The 24,000-nt window shown below is 48.0% G+C and overlaps 1 protein-coding gene across 8 annotated transcripts in view; it reads left to right on the top strand.

Moving 5' to 3' along the window:
* The window catches only part of WWOX (WW domain containing oxidoreductase), a 944,020-nt gene that overhangs the window by 450,707 nt on the left and 469,313 nt on the right, over positions 1-24,000 (top strand). Inside the window, exon 9 of one of the 8 annotated variants that reach the window (XM_047710166.1) lies at positions 11,199-11,374. The exons of the other annotated variants lie outside the window; for them this stretch is intronic. Within the exon in view, the coding sequence (XP_047566122.1) occupies positions 11,199-11,345 (147 nt within the window). The 3' untranslated portion in view covers positions 11,346-11,374. Of the gene's footprint in view, positions 1-11,198; positions 11,375-24,000 lie in introns of those variants that run through there. 8 annotated transcript variants of the gene reach the window in all.

Here is a 24,000-nt window from a genome sequence, read left to right as displayed (position 1 = left end):
AGAGCATTCCACCCTTCATGGTCCTCCTTGAACCTGTGTTGTTCTGGTCTTTCAGACAACCAGACATTGGTTTACCTGTGAACCCGTCTTGGCTTTTCTTGATGCTGTGGTGCTCCTAGATGCCCAAGTTCATTGTCGCGCTAATGGAAGGAAGATTTCGGTTACCCGGGTATCAGTAACTAAGATATAAGTGTACATTTTAAGCATGCCTGTATTTAATATGCTACTACCTAGCAACCCGTAATTCCAGGAAAGCCTTGAGAAAGTATGGTTATTCGAAAGAAGTACAGGGCTCTATTTTGATTCTCTCCACCCTCCAAGATTCTAAGCACACTCATAAATTAAGTAATTCTGACACTACCAAGATGAAACTTTCTTAAGAAGTGAACCCCTGTGTTTTCTTCCTTTTTTGGTGGCCCCATTGATTTCCCATCTCCTGCTGTCCACTACCTGGTGCGACACCCTCCCCTTGCGTGTAGAGAGAAACTGTGACTTGCTTCTAAACAATAAAATACGGAAAGCATGATGGATCGTCACTTCCTTCATTAGGCTACATTACACTGCAAAGTGAAGGGATCTTGCAGATGTACTTAAGGTCCCAGATGGGTTGGTTTTAAGTTAATCAGAAAGGAGATCATCCTGGGTGGGCCTGGATTAATCAAGTGACAGCCCTTTCAAGAGGGTCTGAAGCCAGAGTCTCCATTGATGGTTTTGAGGAAGTAAGCTGCCATGTTGTGAGAGGGGCTGTAGAGTGGGCTATGTGGCAAGGAACTGCAGGAATCTTTTAGAAGCTGAAGGGCCCAAAGTGCACAACAAGAAAATAAGGATATCATTACTCCAGTCTCAAGGAGATGAGTTCTGCCAATAGTCTGCAGGAGCTTAAGGTTTTTCAGTTTCCCCTGCTGGAGCCTCTGATGAAACCACAGCCCAGCCAATACCAGGTTTTCAGCCAAGCAAGACCCTGAAGGTGAGAACCCAACTAAGCAATGCCCATATTCCTGACCTATGAAAACTATAAGATAATAAATGTGTGTTGCTTTCGGCCACTAAATTTGTGGTAATTTGTTACACAGCAGTAGGAAAGCAAATGCATTCTAGAGAGCAGAGAATTCACCTTTCTTTGCTCCTCTGCTGCACAGCAAGTTCTAAGTTACTCAGCAGGCCTCAGAAGACAGCCAAGAAGATGATGACCCCATAAGAAATCTGCATTTTGTGAGAGAGCCCTATATCTTCATGATTTTCATCTATGAACTAAGAGGAAAATGATACATAACACCAGGCTTCATTTGGGCATTTTAGACATATTTTTACTTATGGAGTCACGTACGTCTATCAGAAAGTGTTGTCAGGAGCAGTTCATGTGGCCGGAACGTGGCCCTGTCTTTCATCCATAGGTCATCTTATGACTTACTGAGGAGAGACGAGGTGACTTCAAGGTATAGGTCACACTGTACACTTTATAGATGAGGAAAGTAACAGTCCACAGCATCTCACACGGAGAACGCAGTATAAGTCCTCTGTCTTGAATCACATTGACCTCAGAGGTCATATGATTTCCATTAGTTTATGGAGCAACCCAAGGGCAGAAGTGAAATTGGAATTTCACTTTTGAATTTCTGAAACCTTGTTTTATTTATATATTTATTTAGTCTTCCTTCTTCTTCTTCTTCTTTTTTTTTTTTTTTTTCTTTTTTTTGACCACCAACCATCTTTCCCTGTGAAAACTCCCCAGGTGCCCCAGTATTATTTTTTGAAGAGGGATATGTTTCTAACTGGCAGGCCTGGTTAGGCTGTGCAGCGTTCACTACCTTCCCTGCTCACCCAACCCTAAATAATTGTCTGTGTGTTCCTTTTATTGTCGCCTCTGAAACAAGATGAAGAACCCAGTGGTTTGCTTTAGAACGCATTAACTTCTTTATCACATTAATACTGACTCATATCTTATTTTCCACTTGCAGTAAGAAAACCATTCAAATCTTTCCCTCACAGGACAATATCTTTAATAGCTTCTGTGTGTTTCCTATTTTGGGCTGTTTCTGTATAAACAGACTAATCTAATAGCATGCTGAACCATCTAACTTGGCAGAAATTCAGAAAATCACTCATTTCTATGGCAAGCTGGGATGCCAAGAAGGGGGGAAAAACCCTCACTTTTATTGCAGAAAGATTTTTCTTAAAGTTGTCTTTCATGAACATAATATGTCTATCATTTAGAATTCTCTAGCACCCTGACTAGAAATTATTTATTGCAGAAAGGCACAATGGTGAACGGGAAAGTATTATTCCCCTTACAATTTCTGGCTTGAATTCATTTGCCTAAAGAAGCAGGATCTTATGAAGACAGTTTTGAATGCTGCCCTGGTTATGAAAGATGGTGCTCACCTCTAGGGCATGTGCACAAAACACTTTTCACTGAGCCTAAAAGGGGAGAATGTCGTGGCCCGTTGCAAAGCCTTGCTCCAGCCAGCCTGGAGTTCTGCCTCTCTCCCCGGACCAGGAGCCTGTCTTTGGGAGGAGGTGTTCTTGCTGACGTGCTGGGACACCTCCCACCCTCTTTGCTTTGATGCCACTTACAGGTCGCAGATCCTGAGCGGGCTCAAGTCTTGGCTTACAGTTCTGACCTGCGAAGCGTGGCTGGCGAGCGTCGCAAATCATGTTGGTGGAGCCACCATCACCTCGGCTTTCTGGGGTCAGCTGCAGTCCTCCCTTTGCCGGGGAGACCAGGATACCCCATGCTTTGTGCCCTTCCCCACATCTCTCTTCTAGCTGTCACCTCCCCATAGGACAGGAGGCCCTGGAGCCTGTCCCCCCAGAGCTTACATCCCCACTTCAGAGTATCAGAGCATCTCCCTGCCCCAGCCCGCTTCCAGAAAGTCATCTGCTTTTCTGTATACTATTCTCTCATTTTATTTAGAGAGAGAGAGAGAGAGAGAGAGTGTGTGTGTGTGTGTGTGTGTGTGTTTGCATGCATGTGTAACTTTTGAAACAGACTTTGTGCTTTGGATCCGTTTTAGATTGACAGAGAAACGGAGACCCTGCAGCAGGGTTCCCACACACCTCACACCCGATTTCTCCTATTATCCTCTCTTACGTAATCAGGTCCATTGATTACAATTAAATAAGTAATAATAATGTATTATTATTCACTGAAGTCTACAGTTCATACAGAGTTCCCTTGTTTTTACCAAATGGCCTCTTTCTGTTCTAGAAGTCCATCCGGGTTCCCGCAGTGCATTTAGTCTTCCTGTGTCCTTGGGCTCTTTGGGGCAGAGACTTTCTCAGACTTCCCTTATCCTCCCCTCCTCTTTTTAAAGATTTATTTATTTATTTTAGTGAGCGAGAGAGAGAGAGCATGAGTGAGCAGGCGGAGGGGCAGAGTGAGAGAGAGAGACACTCCCCAGCAGACTCCCCGCTGAGCACGGAGCCTGACTCGGGGCTCAGTCCCAGGACCCTGAGACCATGACCTGAGCCGAAAGCAAGAGTCAGATGCTTAACTGACTGAGCCCCCCAGGCGCCCCGAGACTTCATGGGCCGTTGTGAGGCATGCTCCTCAGGGATTATGTACCATATCCCAGTGCTGGAATTTGATTTCTTTTTTCCTGATCAGACTGGGATTAAGGAGACCCCAGAGACAGAGTGCCCTTCTCGTCTCATCATATTAAGTTCATAATACTGCCAAGATGACTTACCACTGTTGACGCTGACTTTCTTCACCTGGCTTAGCTAGTGTCTGTCCCATTTCTCCACTATGCAGTCACTCTTTTCCCATCCTTTCCATACTGTTCCTCCTGGAGGGAGGTTGCCATGTGCAGCCCACACAACAGGAGTAGGGATTTATGTTCTCACTCCTTATGGGCATAGCATCTACATAAACCATTAGGAATTCCTTTGCATGGGAGATTTGTCCCTTCTCCCCCAGTTATTTATTTATTCATTCATTTCTTTACATCAGTGCGGGCTCATGGACATTTACCCTCCACTTTGGGTTATAGCCCGGCATGACTTTGTCTTCTTGCTCAGATTGTCCCTGGTTTGGCCCTCGGGCGCTCTGGCAGTTGGCTTCTGTGTCCGCCGTCTTCGTAAGGTGCATTTTGACGTTTGTTTTTGTATTCATTTCCTTTTTGGTTCTGTTTGTGTGCCTCCTCCTCCCCCATGCCACACACATCTACAAAAGGCAGAGTGCTCCTGTGATGTCCGGGATCTCAGCGGCATTGTTTCTGCTTTTCTAGAAATCCCGTCTGGGCAGTGAGGGGTAGAAGTGAGTTCTTACTCTCGTTTAACATTTTACTGTACCTGATTTAGGGACCTTATGGGCCACCATCTTTTTTAGGGCATTTGCCCCCATACCTATCCCAGGAGAGGAGCCTTAGAGCCTGCCCGGCCCCACAGCTGAGACTCCAAGTCCTAACAAGGCAGGTGATGAGAAATGCTCAGCTAGGGAAAAGCTCTGGGTCCTAATGCTGACTTGGCCCCAACTTGGGTGTGTCATTGTGACCTGTGCCCTCAATGCCCAGTGTGTTCACCTCCACAGTGAGGGGTTTGCCTTGGCTGTTCTCCAAGGCCCCTTCAAGTCCTCATGTTCTGTGACACCGGCAGTCCTGAGTAAAAAGCATCAGCTGTGCCTGTTGGAAATCTTGTTGAAATCGTGGAGAAAAGGAAAGGAGGAAAAAGGAAGAGGTGACCTAGACAGATCAAGGAAAGAATAGGAATGCGTGTGGGGGGAGGGGAGGGAAGAAGAGCTCACAGGGACAAGAAGGAAATAACCTTGACATTAATCCCTGTGAAAATCTGGGAACAAAAACTCAATACATAGTTTCTGAAATTTTAGGAAAGAAAGTGGGGACCACTAAGCAACAGCGTGAATGGCATTAACTCTCGTTTTCAGAAAGGTTCCTAGATGAATGAAAGGTGCAGAATAGAGTCTGTAGTGATACCAGATATGTCAGGCTTTGACAAAAGTGATGTGCCCTTGGACAGCTTTATAAACATAAATGTCCAGTTCAAGAGAGGCACACGCCCTTGGACTTGGCATTGGTCAAACCATGTCGGAATCACGTTTTCCATCTCGGGTATCACCTGAGGAGAGTATTAGTGGCAGACTCGAAGTCACCCTGAGAAGAGTGACAAGAGTGACGAGGGTCTTGGGACCAGGGCATCAGGAAAAGTGTTGAGTGGACTGGAATGTGTTCCTCCTGAGGAAGGTTCAAGAAGCACCTTCTTTTTGAAGGCTCTTGGAAGGACACTCAGTTGTTGTCTTACAGTGGAATGAACCTCCACACAAAGGATCTGTGCCCTTTGTTGGCGACATGAAAGCCAGGGCTGGATGTTCCCCCATCTGATACAGCTGCCAACGCTGGGGGCATCTCCCGGGGAGGGTGAGGCTGGTCAAGCAGTCAGACCTCTTCCTCTAGTCAGGCTCTGTGCTGCTAATTCTTCCGGAAGCTTTTCTTTCCTTCAGTTCCCTGGTTCGGAATCCCAGCCCCCATCAGAAGCCCCTTTGTTTGCTTAAAATACAAACTCCCACTCCCCATGTGGCCCTTGTCACATGGTGGGAGTTGGGTGGCAGTGTGGGCGCCCTGATCTGGATTTCTGATGTGATTTTCAGACACCCTCCTCAGAGGATTGTCATCTCCTTCAGGATAAGAACCATATTTTCTTCCTCTTTTGTATGCCTCCCCATACAAGGATAATTACACAGAAGAAGCACAGAAATGCTTGTTGGTGGATTTATTCCAGCTTTTTTTTTTTTTTTTTTTTAGCTCTCTTTGTATGGAACTTTGCAAAATAAATACCATGGTCACCCCATGCTTTGTGAGCAGCATGCTAGGATGGAATTTCACTGTCTTAAATTGAGGGTTAATTTCTTGGTTTCAACTGAATTATGAACGGCGGAGGAGACAGCTTGGAAAGGTATGAATGTTGACGCTGATGACGAGGGACTGAAAGTCCAGCTGTTTTGAACCTCCTGTTACTGATGGTTCCGGCCCTCCTCCCCGTGCATTTATCTTGCTTATTTAGGGGATGTTTCCATTCTATTTTCTCTACAGAATTACTTTCCATTCTGAGGTCTTTTGTGTAAGTATTCCCTTGAACCCGTTCCAAAAAGTGGATTTTTAACCCAATAGACCATAACTGCAGTGTTTTAGCATGCATGCATATTTCAAAATGTGAATGTAAGTAGATTTAGCAAAGTTAAAATAAAATTAAAACTTTTCAAAGGGCACTTCTGCTTGCTTTTCCGTGGTGGACTTTCCCATTGGAGTTTGTATGCCATTTAAAAGACTCTAAAAACAGGAAGACTTTTTTGCCTGGGTATTTTTTTTTTTCCCTCCACAAGGGTTGGGGTACAGAAAACGCTAGTGAGGTTTGGCCTTCCTTTGTCTTCCTGCAAAACACTTGCCGGCAGCATAGGATGAATTCTCAATCTGTGAGTTAGCAGAGTCGTCTTTAAAATTTCTAGAAGGCATCCTGCTTCCCTCTTGCCGCTCTTGAAATCCCTTCTTCCAGTGGATACCAGAGTCGTGTCTCTAAAATGGAGATCCCACCTTGCCAGTCCCTGCTTCATCCCCTCACTGGCTCTTCCTGTTCCTGAAGATAAAATCCCCAATCCTAACAGGTCCCGCAGGCCCCTGCCACAAGGCCGCAAACTCCCTCCCTGCTCCCCTTCCCCCTGCAGCCTGCCAGCCCTCCTGCTCCTGCCACAGGGCCTTCACACAGGCCGCTGGCTCTTCCTGGAGTAGTCTTCCTCTCCTGCTTCAGCTCATAAATTAGGATTCATTTGGATCATGTTTTCAAGAATTTGTGAAGTTATGCCTTCTAAGCTCTGTTTCCTGCTCTGTACAATGGGGTTAATACCTGCATCTTCTTCCTAGGATTTTTTGGAGGGAAGGCAGGAACACATGACATTATCCCCTACAGCACGTAGCATGGTAATCAGCGCACAGTAGGTTGGCGTGCTCTGAGCGTGAGCAGTCAGTATTGAGCCGGTCTGCTCCCCATAACCTAAGCCCTTTCCTTTGGATGCTCCCATGCCTGATGCCTCAAATGTTATTTATGGGGGAGAGGGGGAGGGAGTAGGTCAGAGGAGACCCAGAGAGGGAGGGGGGGACAATGAGGGAGATGACCCTGTGACCCTTACAGTGCCTTAGGCAAACCACCAGAAGACCCTTCCTCCTGCCACTGCAAATGTCTGAATAACTATTTCCCCAGAAGTCATATGTTGAAATCCCAACCCCCAAAGATGCTGGTATTAGAAGGTGGGGCCTTAGGAGGAGTAGGAATTCATGAGGGCAGAGCCCTTTCCGGTGGGCTTCCTGCCAGATAAAAGAGGCTCCAGAGAGCTCCGTAGCCCCTCCCAGCATGTGTGGAAAGAGAGAAAAGGCATCTCGATGATCTGAACAAGGATGAGGGCCCTCACTTAGGGGACCTCTCTGGCACTCCCATCTGGGACTCCAGGTCTCCAGAGCCCTGTGAAATACAGTTCTTAGGCTGTGGTGTGTTGTCACGGCAGCTCCAAGGGGTGACACACCCACTTACTTTTTTTTGGCCTCGTCTCCCCCAAGTGTGAGAGAAAGAAAGGGCCACATAGGGGAAGGACCCAACATTTGTTATCATTGTCTTACAAAGACATCGAGATTTGGGGTGACCAGGTGGTCCCCCCAGCTAGTTGGGGCTGGAGCAGGGGTTTGAAGCCAGAGCTCCTGGGTCTCAAGGCCTGGCTCTTCCTCACAGTCCCCCCCTTTCTAACAACAAGCCTGAGCCAATGACCGTGTACTCAGCCTGCCTTTGAAGGAAGACCATGAGTTCAGGACTCTGGTTCGGTCCTTCCTGTGCTCCCCAGAACACACGCAGCACCACGGCTCCCAGCCTTTCCCTGTGCACGCTTCTGACAAGCACGCACAGCGGCCTCTGGCTCCACGACGCCACTACAAAGGTCCCCTGCTTTGCACCCACAGACTGCTGCCAGGCCGCCGCTAGAGAAAGCCATGTCTGCTGCCTCCTGCGCGCTTTTCTGCTTTGCTGGGAAGAGTGGAGTCGAGCTGCACGCCTGCTTTTCTTCTCTGTGTTATGTATGATTCATAAAGACAGCTGTGGGTTGAGGGGTGCGTACTGCAGCCTGGACCATGCTCCTGGGGGCCTCACACAGGGGAGGGACCCATTTTCCATTCCACTCACATGGGCGTCAGCAAGAGGGGCGGAGGAGTGGGATTTTCGCTAGGTTTTTCTCTGCCCCAAGTGATCCCAGCTCTGCCAACCAAAGGACCACGTGTCCTTTTTGCAGTTGACCCCTGAGCGGCCCAAAGAAGCAGCCCCTCAAGCAGTGACAGTGACCCCCGGGGGCGGTACCCTGTGCCTCACCTCACCTGCCAGCGCCCCCCCCACCCATTTTCTCATTGCATTTGGAAGAACATTTCTCCCATTAGAGTCAGTCTTCTGAGACTTTTACCATAAAATACAAGTGATAAGAACTGGCAGGTAGTTTAGGGGATAAAAAGTATCTTGTTACAAATGGATGTTGAAATACCCAAGTTTGGGTATTTTGCGTATTATATATGTGACTGACACTTAAGTCATCCTTATAAGATCTCTCTCACTTACTCACTTGTTCCACCAAAAGTGCTCTCTGGCTGGGAGAGCAAGAGGAAGCATCCCACACCTAGGGACTCGGAAGGGATGGGAACGGGTCCTGCTTACGAACCTCATTCAGCAGGAATAAGGCTGAGAGCCAGTGGCTTACAGGTTCTGTCCGAGGCTGGAGCATGCACGTGTGTGAGTGTATATGTGTGTGCATGTGTGAGAGAGTGTGCAAGTGAGTGTGTGTGTGTGTGTGTGTGAGAGAGAGAGTGTGTGTGTGTGTGAGAGAGAGAGAGAGAGAGTGTGTGTGTGTGAGAGAGAGAGAGTGTGTGTGTGTGTGTGTAGGGGATTGGGGCAGGTGCTGAATTTGTGACAAGGGCAGGAAGAAGGGCTCGGCAAGCAGGCGCTGGTACTTCGGGGTTTCTGCAACGTGTCACACTCCGTGCTGTGACTCCCCTGGATGTTCCTTCTACAGTCCTGACAGCATCCCTGCAGGATCGCTTTCCCCATGGTCCATACAGGACACCTTGCCCAGGACCATTAGAATTCAAATCTCTTTCTGAGGCCCAAACCATGCTCTTTCCCCCTCAGTGTCTGTGGTTGACAGGACTGTGCTGTCGGACTTGGGATTAGCCGGGGTCTAGCTCTGGGCTAGAATCAGATGCATGAAACTCTTTCAGTGTGAAACTCAGTTATGCTGCCCGTGGGATGAATGACTGGCTGTTCCTCTAATCCGCCGTCCAGGAGGCCTGGGGAAGGATGGCAGCTGGGCTTGGATCTTGGCCACGCTGCCTTAGGTCCTGACTAAGGGACCTTAGGGACAGCTCATCTGGGAGGAAGGGCAGGGGTTCGGATGTGCTGTTTCTGGCCAGACAAGAAGGGAGACAGAGTTGGACTGAATGTAACTCCCCAAACTCCCATGTTGAAGCCCTTACCCCCAGTGTGATAGTAGGTGGGGCCTCTGGGAGTGATGAGGTTTGAATGAGGTCGTGAGAGCAGGATGCTCACGGTGGGATCAGTGCCCTTCTAAGAAAGAGGAGGGCAGAGATATCGCCGTCTCTGTATGTGTGTGTGCGTGTGTGCACACACACACACACACACACACACACACACACACACACACACACACTGAGGAATGGCCGTGTGAGGACACAGCCTGAGGTGGCCAGGCCATCTGTAAGCCTCACAGAGAGCTCTCAGCAGACACCGAATCTGCCCATGCCTTGATCTTGGACTTCGCAGCCTCCAGAAACTATGAGACATAAGTATCTGTTGCTTAAGCTGCCCGTCTGTGGTATTTTCTTATTGCAGTTGAACACATGTGATGTACAGATTAAGACACCGAGTGTCGGGTAATGTGTGGAATTGGAGTTCCTACCTGCGTTCGTGTCCTAGGTAGGCCACTTACTTTCTAGGGCCTTGGGCAAGTCTCTTATCCTCCCTGAGCCGCAGTGTCTCCGTCTCCAGAATGGGGGCTGCACCAATCTCTTCCTCAGAGCATTGCTGACAGGATTAGATGCAGAAAGTGCTCGAATGGCACACACACAGCTACATTCTGTGCTCAGTGCTTAGCGAGCATTGCCATTCAGCTCCTGTCATCAGCGCCATTCACAATCATTATCGTGCTCACCATTGCCGGCCTCTCCGTCATCATGAGAAGCTCTAGGTGTTGGTTTGACCTGGCTGTCTGCGTTGGGCAAAATCTGTAAGTGGCAGATGCACACAGAACTCAGGAGTTGGATGAAAACCACAATGAAATACCACCTCATACCTGTCAGATTGGCTGCTATCAAAAAAGATGAAGAAATACCAAGAATTAACAAGTACTGGTGAATGGGGAGGGGAAAGGAAGGGGAAAGGAAGAGGGGAAAGGAAGCCGCCTACAGTGTTGGTGGGAACGTAAGTTACTGTCGCTACTGTGGAAAACAGTATGGAGGTTCCTCAAAAAATTAAAAATATGATCCAGCAACTCCGTCTGGGTATTTATCTGACAAAAGAGAAAACACCAATTTAAAGAGATCTATGCACCCCTCTGCCACATCATTGACAATAGCTAAGATACGGAAGCCACCTAAGTGTCCATCCATCCAGGAACAGATCAAGCAAGAGGTAGTACCCGTGTCCAGTGGAGTATTCCTCAGCCGTTAAAAAGAATAAAATCATGCTATTTGCAACAACAGGGAGGGACCTAGAGGGTACTATGCTGAGTAAAATAACCTGGAGTAAAAAAATTTTGTATGATTTCACTTATATATGGAATCTCCCCCCCCAATACAAATACACAACAAAACAAAACAGGAACATCTCCTAGACACAGAGAAGAAACTGTTGGTTACCAGAGGGGGAGGGTTTCGGGGATGAGTGAAATAGGGGAAGGGGATTAAGAGGTACAGGCTTCCAGTTATCAGCAAGGCATGGGATGTAATGTACAGCTTAGAGAATATAGTCAATGATATTTTAGTAACTTTGGTGACAGCCAGAGAGACTTATCCTGGGGATCACTCAGTAATGAATGAACATATCAAATCACTATGATGCACGCTTGAAACTAAAAGGATATTGTATGTCAGTTATACTTTAATTAAAGCAAAAACAGAACCTCCAGAGTTGGCCCTCCTCCACAGGCATCAGTGGTGGCCGCTTTTGGGAAAAAAAGTGCTTCAGAAACCAGGTCACAGAGGAAAGCGCCTCTTGCTGTCCAGAGTTCAGAGGTCCGCTGTGGAAGTGCGCAGGGAACCCGGCCTAATTGCATTGGTAATACAATCCCGTAACTCATCCTGCCCCCACGAAGGTGGATGGATGGTCCCCATCCTTGCTGCTGAACATTGCCCGTGTTTTCCTCCGAGGGACATCTGCTCGCCAGTAGTGATTAAAGTGCCCTGAAAAGGCCGTGGCTATTAAGAGTTTGTGGCTCTGGTTTAATAAAAGGTAGTATATTAAAATGGAAACATGTTATTATTGATAAGGCCTAGACATATTATAGAGCAGATGAAAGCTTTGATAGTGCGAAACGCAGGGAGAGGAAGCTGAGCGGGACTGAAACCCTACTATGCACGATTGCTTTGCTGGACACTTCAGCTGTGTCGCCACAGAATGCCCTGTGCCACCCAATAAACCGAGTCTGGCCTCTCTGATAAATTAATATATTTAATTATCAGACTCTCCACATTAAAGAAGATTGCAATAGAGGCATCCAGTTGATTGGGGAATAGTTGCTGCAAATGATAAGCTCTTTTGAATAAACCGATACTGACTTAATGAGGTTTTGCTGTGTGTTATTTTTTTCCTGATAGAAAATCGAGTGACTGCTCTCCTCCCCCACCAGTGCAGTCCTCTTGCTTACTAGTAATGACCCCCTTTTCTCTCGCTCCATGGGAACTTTTAAAAATTTAAATTAATGGATTTTTTAGCCTCCAGTTTCTGGAATTTTAAGAGGGTCTGAAAGGTAAGCACCCAATTACCGAGGCGTGTGAACAAAAATAGGCAGCTTAGCTAGGGAAGTAAAAATAGAGAGGAGTCTCCCCACCTTCCCTCGAGCTGTGTGCTTGTTTCTGGAAGAGGATCAAGAAGTAGTCAACCTCCAGTTAATTTGGCTGGTCCTTTCAGATAACTTCTTCACTGGGCCAGCAGGAGCTCGATCACTTAAAGAATTCATAAGACCAGTCTGCACTGTAGAGAGCTCCTTATCTCACCAAAGAGTCTGGTGTGGTTTGGACTCGTTCCCCCGTCTGCCCAGTTCCAGACAGGGGCACATGCCCATGTGAGAGAAGCTGATGGTCAAACTACCGGCGCCTGCCCATCTAGAGCACCTCGAGGAACCTGCAATGGTAAAAAACAAGTAACGTGCATCAGACACCCTCCCCCCACCTCTGACATTTTCTGCGTCTGCTCGCAATAATCCCGTGGTGAGTATTCCCACCCCTGTGTGATGGCCGAGGCTTGTCACAGTTCAAGCAAATGGTCTGTGGTCACATTCTCATCAGTGGCCCACCAGGGCTTTGAAATCAAATTTTTCTGGAACTTCCTGCCATCTTGCACTTCCTTAGCCCCTGATGGCATTCTCAGAACAAAGAAAGAGAGGAGGGGGTGATAGAGGTGGTTCTTCTGGGGGCCCCTTGGTAAATGGCACAGAACTAAATACACGGTAGGTGCTCCCTCTCTTCTGTTTGAAAGAAACTGAAGCACCTTGGAGGTGGGGGGTGGGGAGATGTCAAAATGGAGCCATGGGGAGGGCACATGTGGCCTGGATGATGGTCCCCTGGCCCGGGGCCTGCTGCAGCATGTGTAGGCCCGCCTCTGGCCGTGTAGGAGTTTCCCGGGGACCTCTGCGCTTGGTGTCAGCATCTGTGACCTGTGTGCTAGGTGGAAGACTGCTTTTTTGCAGGAGATTTTCTTTTTCTGAGAGGAGGAGATGTGCCCATGCCTGGTCCCACCAGTGGACAGCGAGTCCCTTTCTGCCTGGTTCCCTGTCCTGCGGTGTTTGATTTCCCCCTGGGATACATGCGTCGAGAAGCTGCTTCTCTCCTGGATCTCCGTATCCCCTTGCCCCCTTGAAGCGCAGCTCCTAGAATAGTGGGCTCACACCGGGCATGACACGTAGCACTTGGCAAACATTATTTCACAGGACAACTAAACAAGACAAAACAAAACAAGAAGGTGCCGTGACTATACCCTTCTCATTTTACAGATAAGCCAAGTGAGGCTTGGAGGGGTGAGCGACTTGTGTGAGTGTCCTACGGACAGAGTCAGGGTCTGAACCCCAGGAGTGTGCTCAGGGTCTGCCATTCCATTTTTTTTTTTTAAGATTTTATTTATTTATTTGACAGAGAGAGATCACAAGCAGGCAGAGAGGAGGAAGCAGGCTCCCTGCTGAGAAGAGAGCCCGATGAGATCATGACCCGAGCCGAAGGCAGCGGCTTAACCCACTGAGCCACCCGGGCGCCCCTGCCATTCCATTTTTAAACCCGTCTTCTCCGTTGGCTGGCTCTTCTCGCTCCGGGTGCCTCTCCCTCCTTCCTGGTCCAGCTTTCCTTCCCCAACCCCGCCCAGCTCTTCTTCCTCTACCCACCCCCCCCACCCCCCCCACCCCCGCCTAGTGCAAACAGCAATGGAAAGGCCTGACCTGCCAGCCTTGGTTTCTGATAAGATCTGGCCGTGCTTCCTTTGTCTGGCCTGTACCTGCCTTTTCTGAATGGCCCTGTTAATTGCAATTGACTCTCATAGAATGTGGGTGGCAGGGCTACTTGACACCAGAATAATGCTTCTGACTTTTCCTCAGTGCCTCCAGCAGCAGGGCCGGAGGGGACAGAAGGGGGTCAGAGGCAGGAGAGGGCACTTCTGATTTCAGTAAAATACACTAGAACCTTAACACTTTACTGTTCTCTTTGTCAAGTCTCCCTCTCTCTCCTTTGGGAAGGAATGTTGTTATTTCCAGGAATTTATCCTAAAATGAGAGATGATTAGGAGATTTCACAGTTGTAGCTCCTATGAAGATTCAGGGTTTGTGTTGCTTTGTTTTTATCCCATTTCCAAACCTTAGTCTTAAAAAAAAAGAACAAAAAACTCCGAAGAATAAAGCTTTAACAATATGAGTCCAAAGCAAGAGAATTAAGACGTCCTGGGAGCTGGTAGTGGGAGCCTGATGTCCTGCAGTCCTACTAAGTGTCAGACCTGCTTGCCTTTTACAGTCTCCCAACAGGCAAGGAGAGAGGGATGTGGAGACCACTTTAGAGGTAGGAAAACTGAAGTAGGAAGTCAGGCTTGCTGTCCAGTGCTCAGTCACCATTGTTCTGTTTTGTGCAATAACATAAAGGGGAAAAAGAAACACACGCCTGTATAGTTTGGCCTCCTTGGGTCTGTAGATGCCGAGGATACTTCTGCACACGATCAGGTGTCCAGGGTCACATAACTGGCTCCTTCCTGACTTGGGAATAACCCCAGGATTGGCTCAAGAGAACTCTGCAGGAGAGGTGGGGGGGGGGGGGGGAGGGCCACGGACTCACGATGCACCTGCTGTATTTCTCTGCAGCTGGCCTTTGTGAGCAACCAGACCTGCTAAAAAGGGAGAGTGACGATCCGGTGTCAACCCTGGAGAGACCAGGAGGAAGGCCTTTGGACACCACTGTGGTTTGCAGTTTAGATCAGGCACTGTGCTGGGGACAGTTTGAGAGTGTGCGACCATCTGGATAGGAGAGTGGGCAAAGCCCGCAAACAAAGCTGGGTCATTTTCATTTGAATGAGATATTCAAAATTAAAAATAATAATAAATAAACGTGGTTAAAAAAATAGATCCCGATTCTAGGAAGGCAGGTAGAGTCTCTGAAGTTGCACCTAAATCCCAGCTTCATTGGCAAATGGACGAACGAACACCATCCAAGGAGGAATTCATGTGAAAGTCCAGATTTCTGAGTTCTCTGGAAACATCAGCGCGCCCCCCAAGGCCAGCTTCTCTGGGCCGGGATACAGTGGGGCCTGCAGACTCGCCGTCGAGTGCTCTGTGTGTTCCTTTGAGTGGAAGGAAGGAAGGACTTTGAGCCAGAAAGATCCGCCAGCTGTGGACCTTCCCGGAGCTGGCTCTGGTTTTCTCGTCCATGAAATGAACAGCAGAAGTCCTCCCAGAGTTGCTCTAGCGGTCAGCTTTGCTGGTGGATGTGAAGTCCTTTCCTAGGTGCTCAGTAAATCACCATGGCTACTATTTGATGTGTTCCACTGCCCTACCCGGTTCCTTCAGGGTTGGAAGCATGAAAACCATGAAGCCCAGAGAAGTGTGGGACAGGGGTAGAGGAAGGCGGGCTGCATTTTGTGAACAGGTGCCTTCTCCAGAAATCATTCTTTGCCTTGGATTTCGAAGGACCTCACTGAGAACAAAGCTTCCCATACCTGCGTTTGTTTTTTTCCGGTGTAGGGTCTTGGGTTCCCCCGGGAGATTTTCCTAAAGGAAAAGGCAGGGGAGCCCCTATCCTAAGGCAGAATCGAATGCAAATAGGACAGTACAACTCCCTCCAGGGCAGAAAAGGGTCCTTCTTAATTAGACGCCTGGAAGGACATACCCCATAATTGTGGCACTTGTTGTGTCCGGGCTATCAATATGGGTGCCTCTTTCATTAATAAACTGGCAAGTCAGAACGCTGCAGGAGTGGGAACCCTTCCCCCTCCCTTCTCCCACCCCGAGCTCCACTTAATCAACAGCAGACTCGATCAAACAGGAAAAGGACATGTAAATCAGCCACATTAATCCTGTGGGCCCTAAATAGGTAGAAGGAAGGGGAACATGAAAGGGAGCCGTCATCCATTTCCCTGCAGATGCCCAGACTCTCGGCGAGCCTAAGCGAGAGGTAGTTAAACGGCCCTGCAGATGGCCAGCGACTGGGGGAAAGCCTGGGTTTATGTATGGATTAGCACAGTGATAGACCCTGAGTAGCGAAAGACGAAGACTAATTACCTGACAGAGCTCCCCTCCGCTCGCCTGGGTCATTGAAATTAATTTCTGCTTTCAGGCTTGGCGGTAAGCAGCTGCAGAACTTCAGTTCAATACTCAAATTAACGGGCAGCTGAAATTATTTCTCTGCACAGGCGGCATGAGAGGAGTGGGTTACCAAATAGATCTTGATGGCAGACACCAAAGAAAGGATTATTCCTCCTATTTCATCAAGAGCCTCGGGTCCTTGCAAAGTGCAGGGTTGGCAAAGTGGGGGGGAGGAAAAACAACAAGCAATTTATTGGAGAGTTAACACTTAAGTACTGTATTAAATTAGGTGTGACATACCTGTGTAGGAGACCTCTTACCCCCCAAATAATGGAAAGTCCTCTCCACCTAACAAAACCTTAAACTCGGGGCCCTTTGGTTTATACCCACGTCTGAATTCCTAATCAAGGGATATTTGCAAAGGGCTCTCCTCCCCGGTTGTCAGGAAGGCATTTGCCCTTATTCTGAGGGATAAGGAGAAGGGTGGGGAGGAGGCAGAAAGGAGGAAGTAGGGGCAAAGAGAAGAGGGTGAAAGAGGTCAGCGGTGGGATTTGAACCCAAGACTTGGGTTTCCAGCCTCATCTTTCTGTCACTTCCCATCACCTTTTTTGCTCAAAGTCCCTCTCATCGCTCCTTGCCCTCTGGGCCCCCCACTTTCGTTTCGGCCTCGGTGGTATCCGTCCACTTTGTCGAGTGCCACCTGTGTGCACCAGGTCAAATTCAGTGCTGCCCGGGGCCAACGGTTCTCACCTTACTTGTTTCTAGAATGTTCCTGCAACAGGGACCCACCTGATGGAGAAGCTGTGTGGAGCAAACTGAGTTCCACGTTTTCGCAGTGGGCTTCTGCCCGCTAAGGCAGCTGCTCTGGGTCGGTAGAGAGTTCCCACCCTGACCACTCTGACTTTTGCTACTGCTGAGACTGATTCCACATCTGGGTGCATCTGTGGGGAAGCCCGGGCCTGAAGCACGCTCATCACAGATGCTGGGAAGGTATCTTTCCTGCTTCTGCCCGGCCCTTGATGTCTGGAACATAGTTGAATGGGAAACCCAATTTTGGAATCCTCCTGTCTGGGTGCACATAATGCGATTCCTCCTACGAGGTGTAAAACCCTGGGATTATGCTTGTATCAGCAATGCTAGTACTAGGACCTACCCCACAGGGATCCTGCGAGGATTCATTTAGTGAATGGAGGCGAAGTGTTCAAAACTGTGCCTGATCTGTAGTAGGCTCTCAGAGACAAATTAGCGCTGCTACCGTCCCTGCCTCTGGTAACCCAAACTAGAGATCGCAAGAGAAGGGCCTCTGCTTTGTTCACTGGAAATGCCAGAAAATCTCTGTGCAGCGATCCAGACCAAAGAAGATCCAGCAGCACTGGAATTTGTAATATTTAGAGCTACTTCTAGCCCCTTTGATGCCCAAGAATGCACGAGAAAACATGTATTCTTAGAAAATAGCAGAGTTACCCTTTATCGAATACTTACCGTGTGCCAAGCATACTCCTATTCATCTTAAAAGAAAGGAAAAAAAAAAAAGAAAGAAAGAAAAGGAATGAGGCTTAACAAAATTGTGTCCATGGTTGAGAAGGCCAGGCTACGGGAGCATCTCTGAGTCCCCAGCAAGTTCAGGGGCAGTGCAGGGACTCGAACCCCGGTCTCTGCGTCTTGGAGCCCACAAGGCGGCGCCTGCCCGTCTGTGCTCTGTTGAGTCACCTAGGAGCAACAATTAGGCCTCTTCTCACATGTCCAGCTTTAAACCTGTGACCTCGAGGCGAATGACTTCCACATCTCATTACCACTCCCCTGAGCCACCCAGCCCCCGGTGGGACAGGGAGGTTAATCAGCCACGCACTGAATCTGCTTATAAGGCTGTTTCATGTACAATTTTTATATCTTGGCTCCTAATAATGGTCCCATTATAAATGATTGTCTCACTGTGATATACTGGTTTCTCGCCTTCTAGGAACTGATTTAAAAGGGAGCCCCAGACTTCTTGTGCCCGCAGACTTTATTCATACTGCTTTTTTGCTTGCTCAGCAGCTCAAGTGGTGTGGGGGACAGCCCCCCTCCAAAAAAAATATTTTCTTCCCAGCATGAGGCAGTTGCCATATTAGTGACCTCCAGCTCACTTGATATCTTGATAATACTTTATGAACAAATCACTAGGCCTTCCTCTCCCATGCCTGCACACCCCCTGAGCCTCCCATCAGACAGGTAGCACCAGTGGCCAAATGCTGGCCCGGAGATTTGCTGCCTTCTTCTTGAAACCCATCAGAACATTGTAATTATGTCTAGGGTGACTTGGGAGAACGGGTCATAGGGGGATATATAGCATCAGGGGGTGTATTTTCAAACCAAAAACCCCAGGCATATTTATCCAACAAATATTTATTTAGTGCCTATTACAGGTCGGGCACGTGACTGTACTGCTGGGTGTAGCAGCAACAGAATATATGAGAATAAGACACTTTCAGAAGATCTGGAATTCATGTTAGGAATCTAAATAGGCATATAAATTGGAATTACGAAGGAAAATTGCACTTTGTGGAATTCTGTTTGCTAGTTATTATTAATATATGGATGAGCTACGGTCCTAGGCCTCAACGCGTTTAAAATCAAGGAAATCATTAAGGAGTGCTTTGTTTCCCTCCCAAAGTTGGGCTACATTGAATATTTAAAGTGCTTTAAATTCTTCTCTGAACCTCAAGGCTGAGCAGTGTACTTTTCAGCCGCAACAATCCTCGTGCTGTTCTCAGAACACGTCTGCCTCGTCTCCCTGATGCCAAGGTTTTCCAGGCGGTCTTCTTGCCACCTTGCTGTGGCCTGTCCTCCTCATCCGTTAGCTCTCAGCATAAACACGGCTCAGAGAGGCCAGTGCTGGCCATCGAGAGGTATTCCCTGTTGTCACCATCACCAGTCACCACACACTTGGTGGCTTAAACCGTGCCAGTGTGTTCCTTACCGTTCTAGGTGTTGCAAGTCCAAAACGGGTCTCCCTGGGCTGAAATCAAGGTGTTGGGAGGGTTTTGTTCCTCCTGGAGTCTCCATTATGGTTTCTAGGAGCTGTTTACATTCCACCTTCATATCTAGCCGTATAGCTTCTTCACATGCTCTACCCATCTGAAGAAACTTAACTTATGTCCTCAAAGCCCCCTTTGCCATGTGAAGTAACATAGTTGTACATTTCAGGGATCAGAATGTGGTCACCTTTAGGCACCTGTGTACTCTCCCCGCCACACTGTCCTGAGTAAAGAAAGCCGTTCCAGGATTCTTGATCTCAGCCCTCCGTTCCTTCACCTTGTGGCAATCATCACAACTTACGCAGTTTCCATTGTATTTTTTGGTTCACTTGGTTTTTGTGTGCTTCTCCAGCTAGAACATAAGCTTCCTGAAGGCAGGGACGGTGCCTAGAATTTCCTTCCTTTTCTTGCCCCCTCAGCCAAAACTTACTCAGCTGTGTCAGTCAGACTGTCTTGGTTGTGAGTGAGAGCAACTTCATTGACCTGGATGAAGCAAAACAAAGGACGTTTATTGCCTCATATAAGGGAAAACTCCAGGACTAGAGTTGCTTCAGGCTCCCCTGGACCTAGGTATTCTGAAGATATCCAGAATCTGTCTCCTTCCGTCTGTAGCTTAGCTTTTCCCTGTGTTGACCCAGGAACCCCCTTTCTGGCTATTGGCAAAGCCAGCTGCCCCCTTAGGAGGGGAAACCCCATTGTCAAAACCTAGAGTTGATGAGTTGACCCTCTTTGGTCTAGTTGTGGGGGGCATCCTTTGGTCAGCATGTGGGAATGATTGTCATGTAAGTCATCTGCCACCACACAGATGGGGCCTGGGGTAAGGGCTGTTTCCCAAAGGAGCTGGGGCTCTGGGAAAGGGTCAGTGAATGTTGCTGTTCGGACACATGTACAAGATGGAATATCTGCCCTTCAGTCTTGCTTACCTTTCCTCCCACCTTGGAGACTTCCTGGTTACTCCTGATTTCTTCTTTCAGCACATTTACATCATCATTCAAATCAACACGTGATGATAGGACAATGGTCCCTTTTTGGCATGCAGTGAGATCCTTTAGGAAGCACCTCTGGGTGTGAAGAGAATGGAGGTCAGCTTCGTACCAGACACTGTGCTAGACCGAATCTCCATCAAACCTTCACTGCCACTGTCCTGGGATGGTGGACATATTCCTCCCCATTCCAGTTCTTAAGTGTTTTCTGAGCAGCAGGCGTCACATCAGCCCTTAGAACATCACCACCCTACTCCTCAGAACAACCCAAAATGTGACTCAGGGTCTCCTGCTGGTAAGCCGCAGACCAGGTTCAAGCCATAGACCCAAAGCAGAAACTTCTAAAACAGAAGCCAAAAATGCATTGGCTGAAGCTGGTGACATCACACCAAGTATTTCTCCCTTTGGGATCCCAGCCCTTTTTCTCTCTAATTCTAAGGAGCTAGAAGTTTGCATTGCTCTTTTTCTAAAAATCAACATTAGTAATCGTTTTAGCAGATTTTTTATTTTATGATTATTATTAATTTATAAATTTTTTACAAACAGCGAGCACTTCTTTTTCATTTGCTTTAGCTTAGTCCTTTCTCTTACTCATCCGACTTCTCGAACCCTCCTGTCTGTACACCATACTTACTCGTATTCACCCGGAACAGACGTGTGGCACCTTGGAGAAGATGAAGCCAGGGAGAAAATCAATCAGACAGGAATTATGTTGAAAGATGACTGAATAAATTACCACCTCCCAGGAGTTGTATGAAAAACGGCTATTTCTTCAGGACGTCAAAGTACCTTTTTCCTCCCTAATTCACGCATATCCTTATACAAAGGCCCACAGTGAAAGGGGATCAGTGTCCGGGCCGTGCGGGCCCCTCTGAGTATGTGGTGCCCTTGTCATAAGAAAGCACTGATGGGGAGTGGCCCCTTCATCCACCGCCTGTCACTCCCCTACACTCACTGTTTTGGGGAAGAGTTCTCATCACAGTCCTCTTTGTGGACAGCTTGGTGGTAGAGGGACCTTGGTCATTAGATGTTCTTGCTAATGAGAGACTGCCTGTACAGATGGACAATGGCCAGACCGTATGTGATGCTGGAACTCAGATCCTGCAGCCACCAGACCAGGAAGCCAAAGCACACCTCTGTGGTGATCAACCCACAGCAGACAGGACTTGCTCAATAACCCCAGCTTCCCTAAATGTGTTTCCACTTCCAACTAGCGAACAACCAGAGAAAGCAGTCACCCAGGATGCTGGCTTCCAGGTAGCCAGCCTCCAGCTTCCCTATGTTAACAGCCTTGATCAGGACATGCCTGAAACTTTCTCATTTTTACACTGGAACATTTTCCCTCACCCCTGCCTGCCATTGAGCCCCTGCCAAGCACAAGAGGTGGTGGCTGACTCCCCTGGTAGAGGCAGCTCTGAGTCCATGGCCTCCATCTCTTTTCATCTGGTGGCCATTGTTTGTTTCTACTCAAACTTTGCACTAGGTTTATCTGTTTCCTACACAACCCTTCCTGTTGTATCAATATACACTGTGACCTTGATCTTTCCCATATCCGTTTCTCTTCCTCTCCTCTTTGTTCTGTTCTTAAGGCTCTGCCAACTTTTGGCCTTGATTAATTTAATTGGTTACTGTTTCGTAATTATTTTGTGTATTGAGTATGTATGATGTGCAAGGTGGGTTCACTCATGATCTTATTTAATCCTTAGGGGAACCTCACAAATGCACTTCCAGCCCCATGTCCCAGGTCTGGATAATGGATAGTCAGAGCAATTAAATGACCTTGGTTTCCCAAGGTGATAAGCTACAGCAGCAGTGAAGGATCCAAACTCATGTCTGCTTGAATCTAAGGCCCTGGCCACCATTTTGATCAGCCTCTTGTACCTCACTGTAATTCCCTGGAGGGCAAGTTCTGGGTAATTTACCTGTGTCCTTCCCAGCAGCGAGAGGCTGGGGGTGGGGGGGCTGGCTTAGATGTCTGAGGAAGCAGGGAAGAGCCATGAGGAAGAAGAAATACAGAAAGAAGGAGGCGATTAAGAGAAGAAAAAGAGCTTGACTAAGTTGCATAAAAACAATCTCATTTCTCTTTTTAATATATTAGTACATAGAGTGGCCACAACATTTCTCTAATTTCTTTAAGCCATAGTTGGAAAATTAAAAGATATGTGTATCTACTTGGCACTCTTTTTCTCATTCTGAAGAGCTTACTCTTGTTTGTAAATATATAGAAAATCCCCCTTACATTCCATAAGCTGGAGATAACACCTGCATTCCAAGTGAATGTAGATCCAGTTTTATCTCCTGTGTGAAATTGGGGCCCTGGTGCCCTGCCAACCAGTTCTGTCCACCAAGATGGTATCCTGCCCGTGAGAAATTTAATATTCGCCAGTGACTCAGCCCAAACCTCAGGCCTCGGATGTAAGACTCCAGGATAGCCACATTCAAATGCATTTTTCATGTAGATTGTTCACTCTAGTCTTTGAGATTGTGCAATTAGCATATGTTGTCATAGTGATGTATTTATTATAATGGAGGTGTTCTCAGGAAACCAGATTTAATAGTTTTAAATCAGAAGCTAACATGGACTTTTAGGAATTCCATTCACAGTAAATTTTATGCCCGGTGAAAGGTTATGGAATGGGTTTCTGTGGCACATCTCCCCCATCCCACAAATCTCAACTGGCCTACAAAGGTTCCACCATGGGTGTTTGCGAACTAGCGGCCCAGGGCAGGCAGAAGATTTCGGGGTTTATGCTCCTACTCCTTCCAGTGAAAAAGGAGTGAGAAGAAAGTGACTTGGCTGTTGGGTGTATAGCCCAAACCTTCCTTACAATGTGAGTCTCCTTAATGGATTGTCTCATAAGCTTGGGACTGACAGGAATTTGGTTTTTCTTGTGTTTAGTTGCTAGCCCTTCGGCTCCCGGAGCTATGACACATCTGTTCGGCTAGTGTAGTCACGGAGAAGTTGGACCCTGCGCCCAAGTCCAGGTACCTGGCGTCCCTCGGTTGGTTGGTATCAGGAGGCCACAGAAGTTTCTTACATTGTAAGCACCAAAGGAGCACCACTGTACGATCCGCACACTGCCCTATTTCATGAGTGTGGATCCACCACTTGCTGAAACAGGAAAGGCAGGTCAGAAAGAGAGCCCCAAGGTGCTAGAAGCGGTGGTTCCTTTGTGTGTGTGGAAAAGAGACAAGGATTGGATTGACAAGGATTGTAAGGGATGATATCCCTTACATATCTGGGGATGTCACGTGGAACACGAGCAGCTACTCAGTGTCCTACTCTGGCAGAAAAACAAGTCCCCTAAAGGCGGGAAGCCATGCAGGTCCCTGGAAGCGCGAGCAGGTTGTCTGTATGGCAGCAGAGATGGGCTGGCATGGTGCCAGGTTTAGTCCCTGATGCTCCCCCGAGGTTTAGGGCTAAACTCTTGCCTTTACCTGTTACCTGCCTAGTGGTCGCTTCTATTCCTGGAGAATATATATATATATATATATATATATATATATAATATATATACCTCCAGAGACCCAGCTCCCCTTTCCTGGCCACCCCCCCGCTTCCCCTCCTGCCCCCAGTGCAGGGGCTGAGCACCAGTGCTTGGCCGGGGACTGTGGTTGCGGCACCATCAACCGTGAAGGAGAACCTCCTCAGTATCAGAGCGTGCGCTTTGGATTGAGACACAGCGTGAAGCCATGTGAATCCGAGTTCCACCGAAAGGATTGGTCGGACTCACAAGGAGCTTTATTCTTCCTGAACCGTGGCCGTGTCATCTCTGGAATGGGGAGAGTATCGTTCGCTGTGTCCTGACGGTGTCGTACGGTGGCGGCAACGTGGCTGGCAGAGTGCCCGGCCCAGAGATGGTCACTGTTAGTGACTGCGTTATCACAGTGGTTGTTCTCCACCAAGATCAGGTTTACGGTGACTGTATTATGGGTATTCCTGAGACTGTGTTAGAGCAAC

This window comes from Lutra lutra, chromosome 17, assembly GCF_902655055.1.
Source record: "Lutra lutra chromosome 17, mLutLut1.2, whole genome shotgun sequence".
Classification (NCBI taxonomy): Eukaryota; Metazoa; Chordata; class Mammalia; order Carnivora; family Mustelidae; genus Lutra; species Lutra lutra.
The sequence above is the reverse complement of the archived record's forward strand: the minus strand, read 5'-3'. Positions and strand labels throughout refer to the sequence as shown.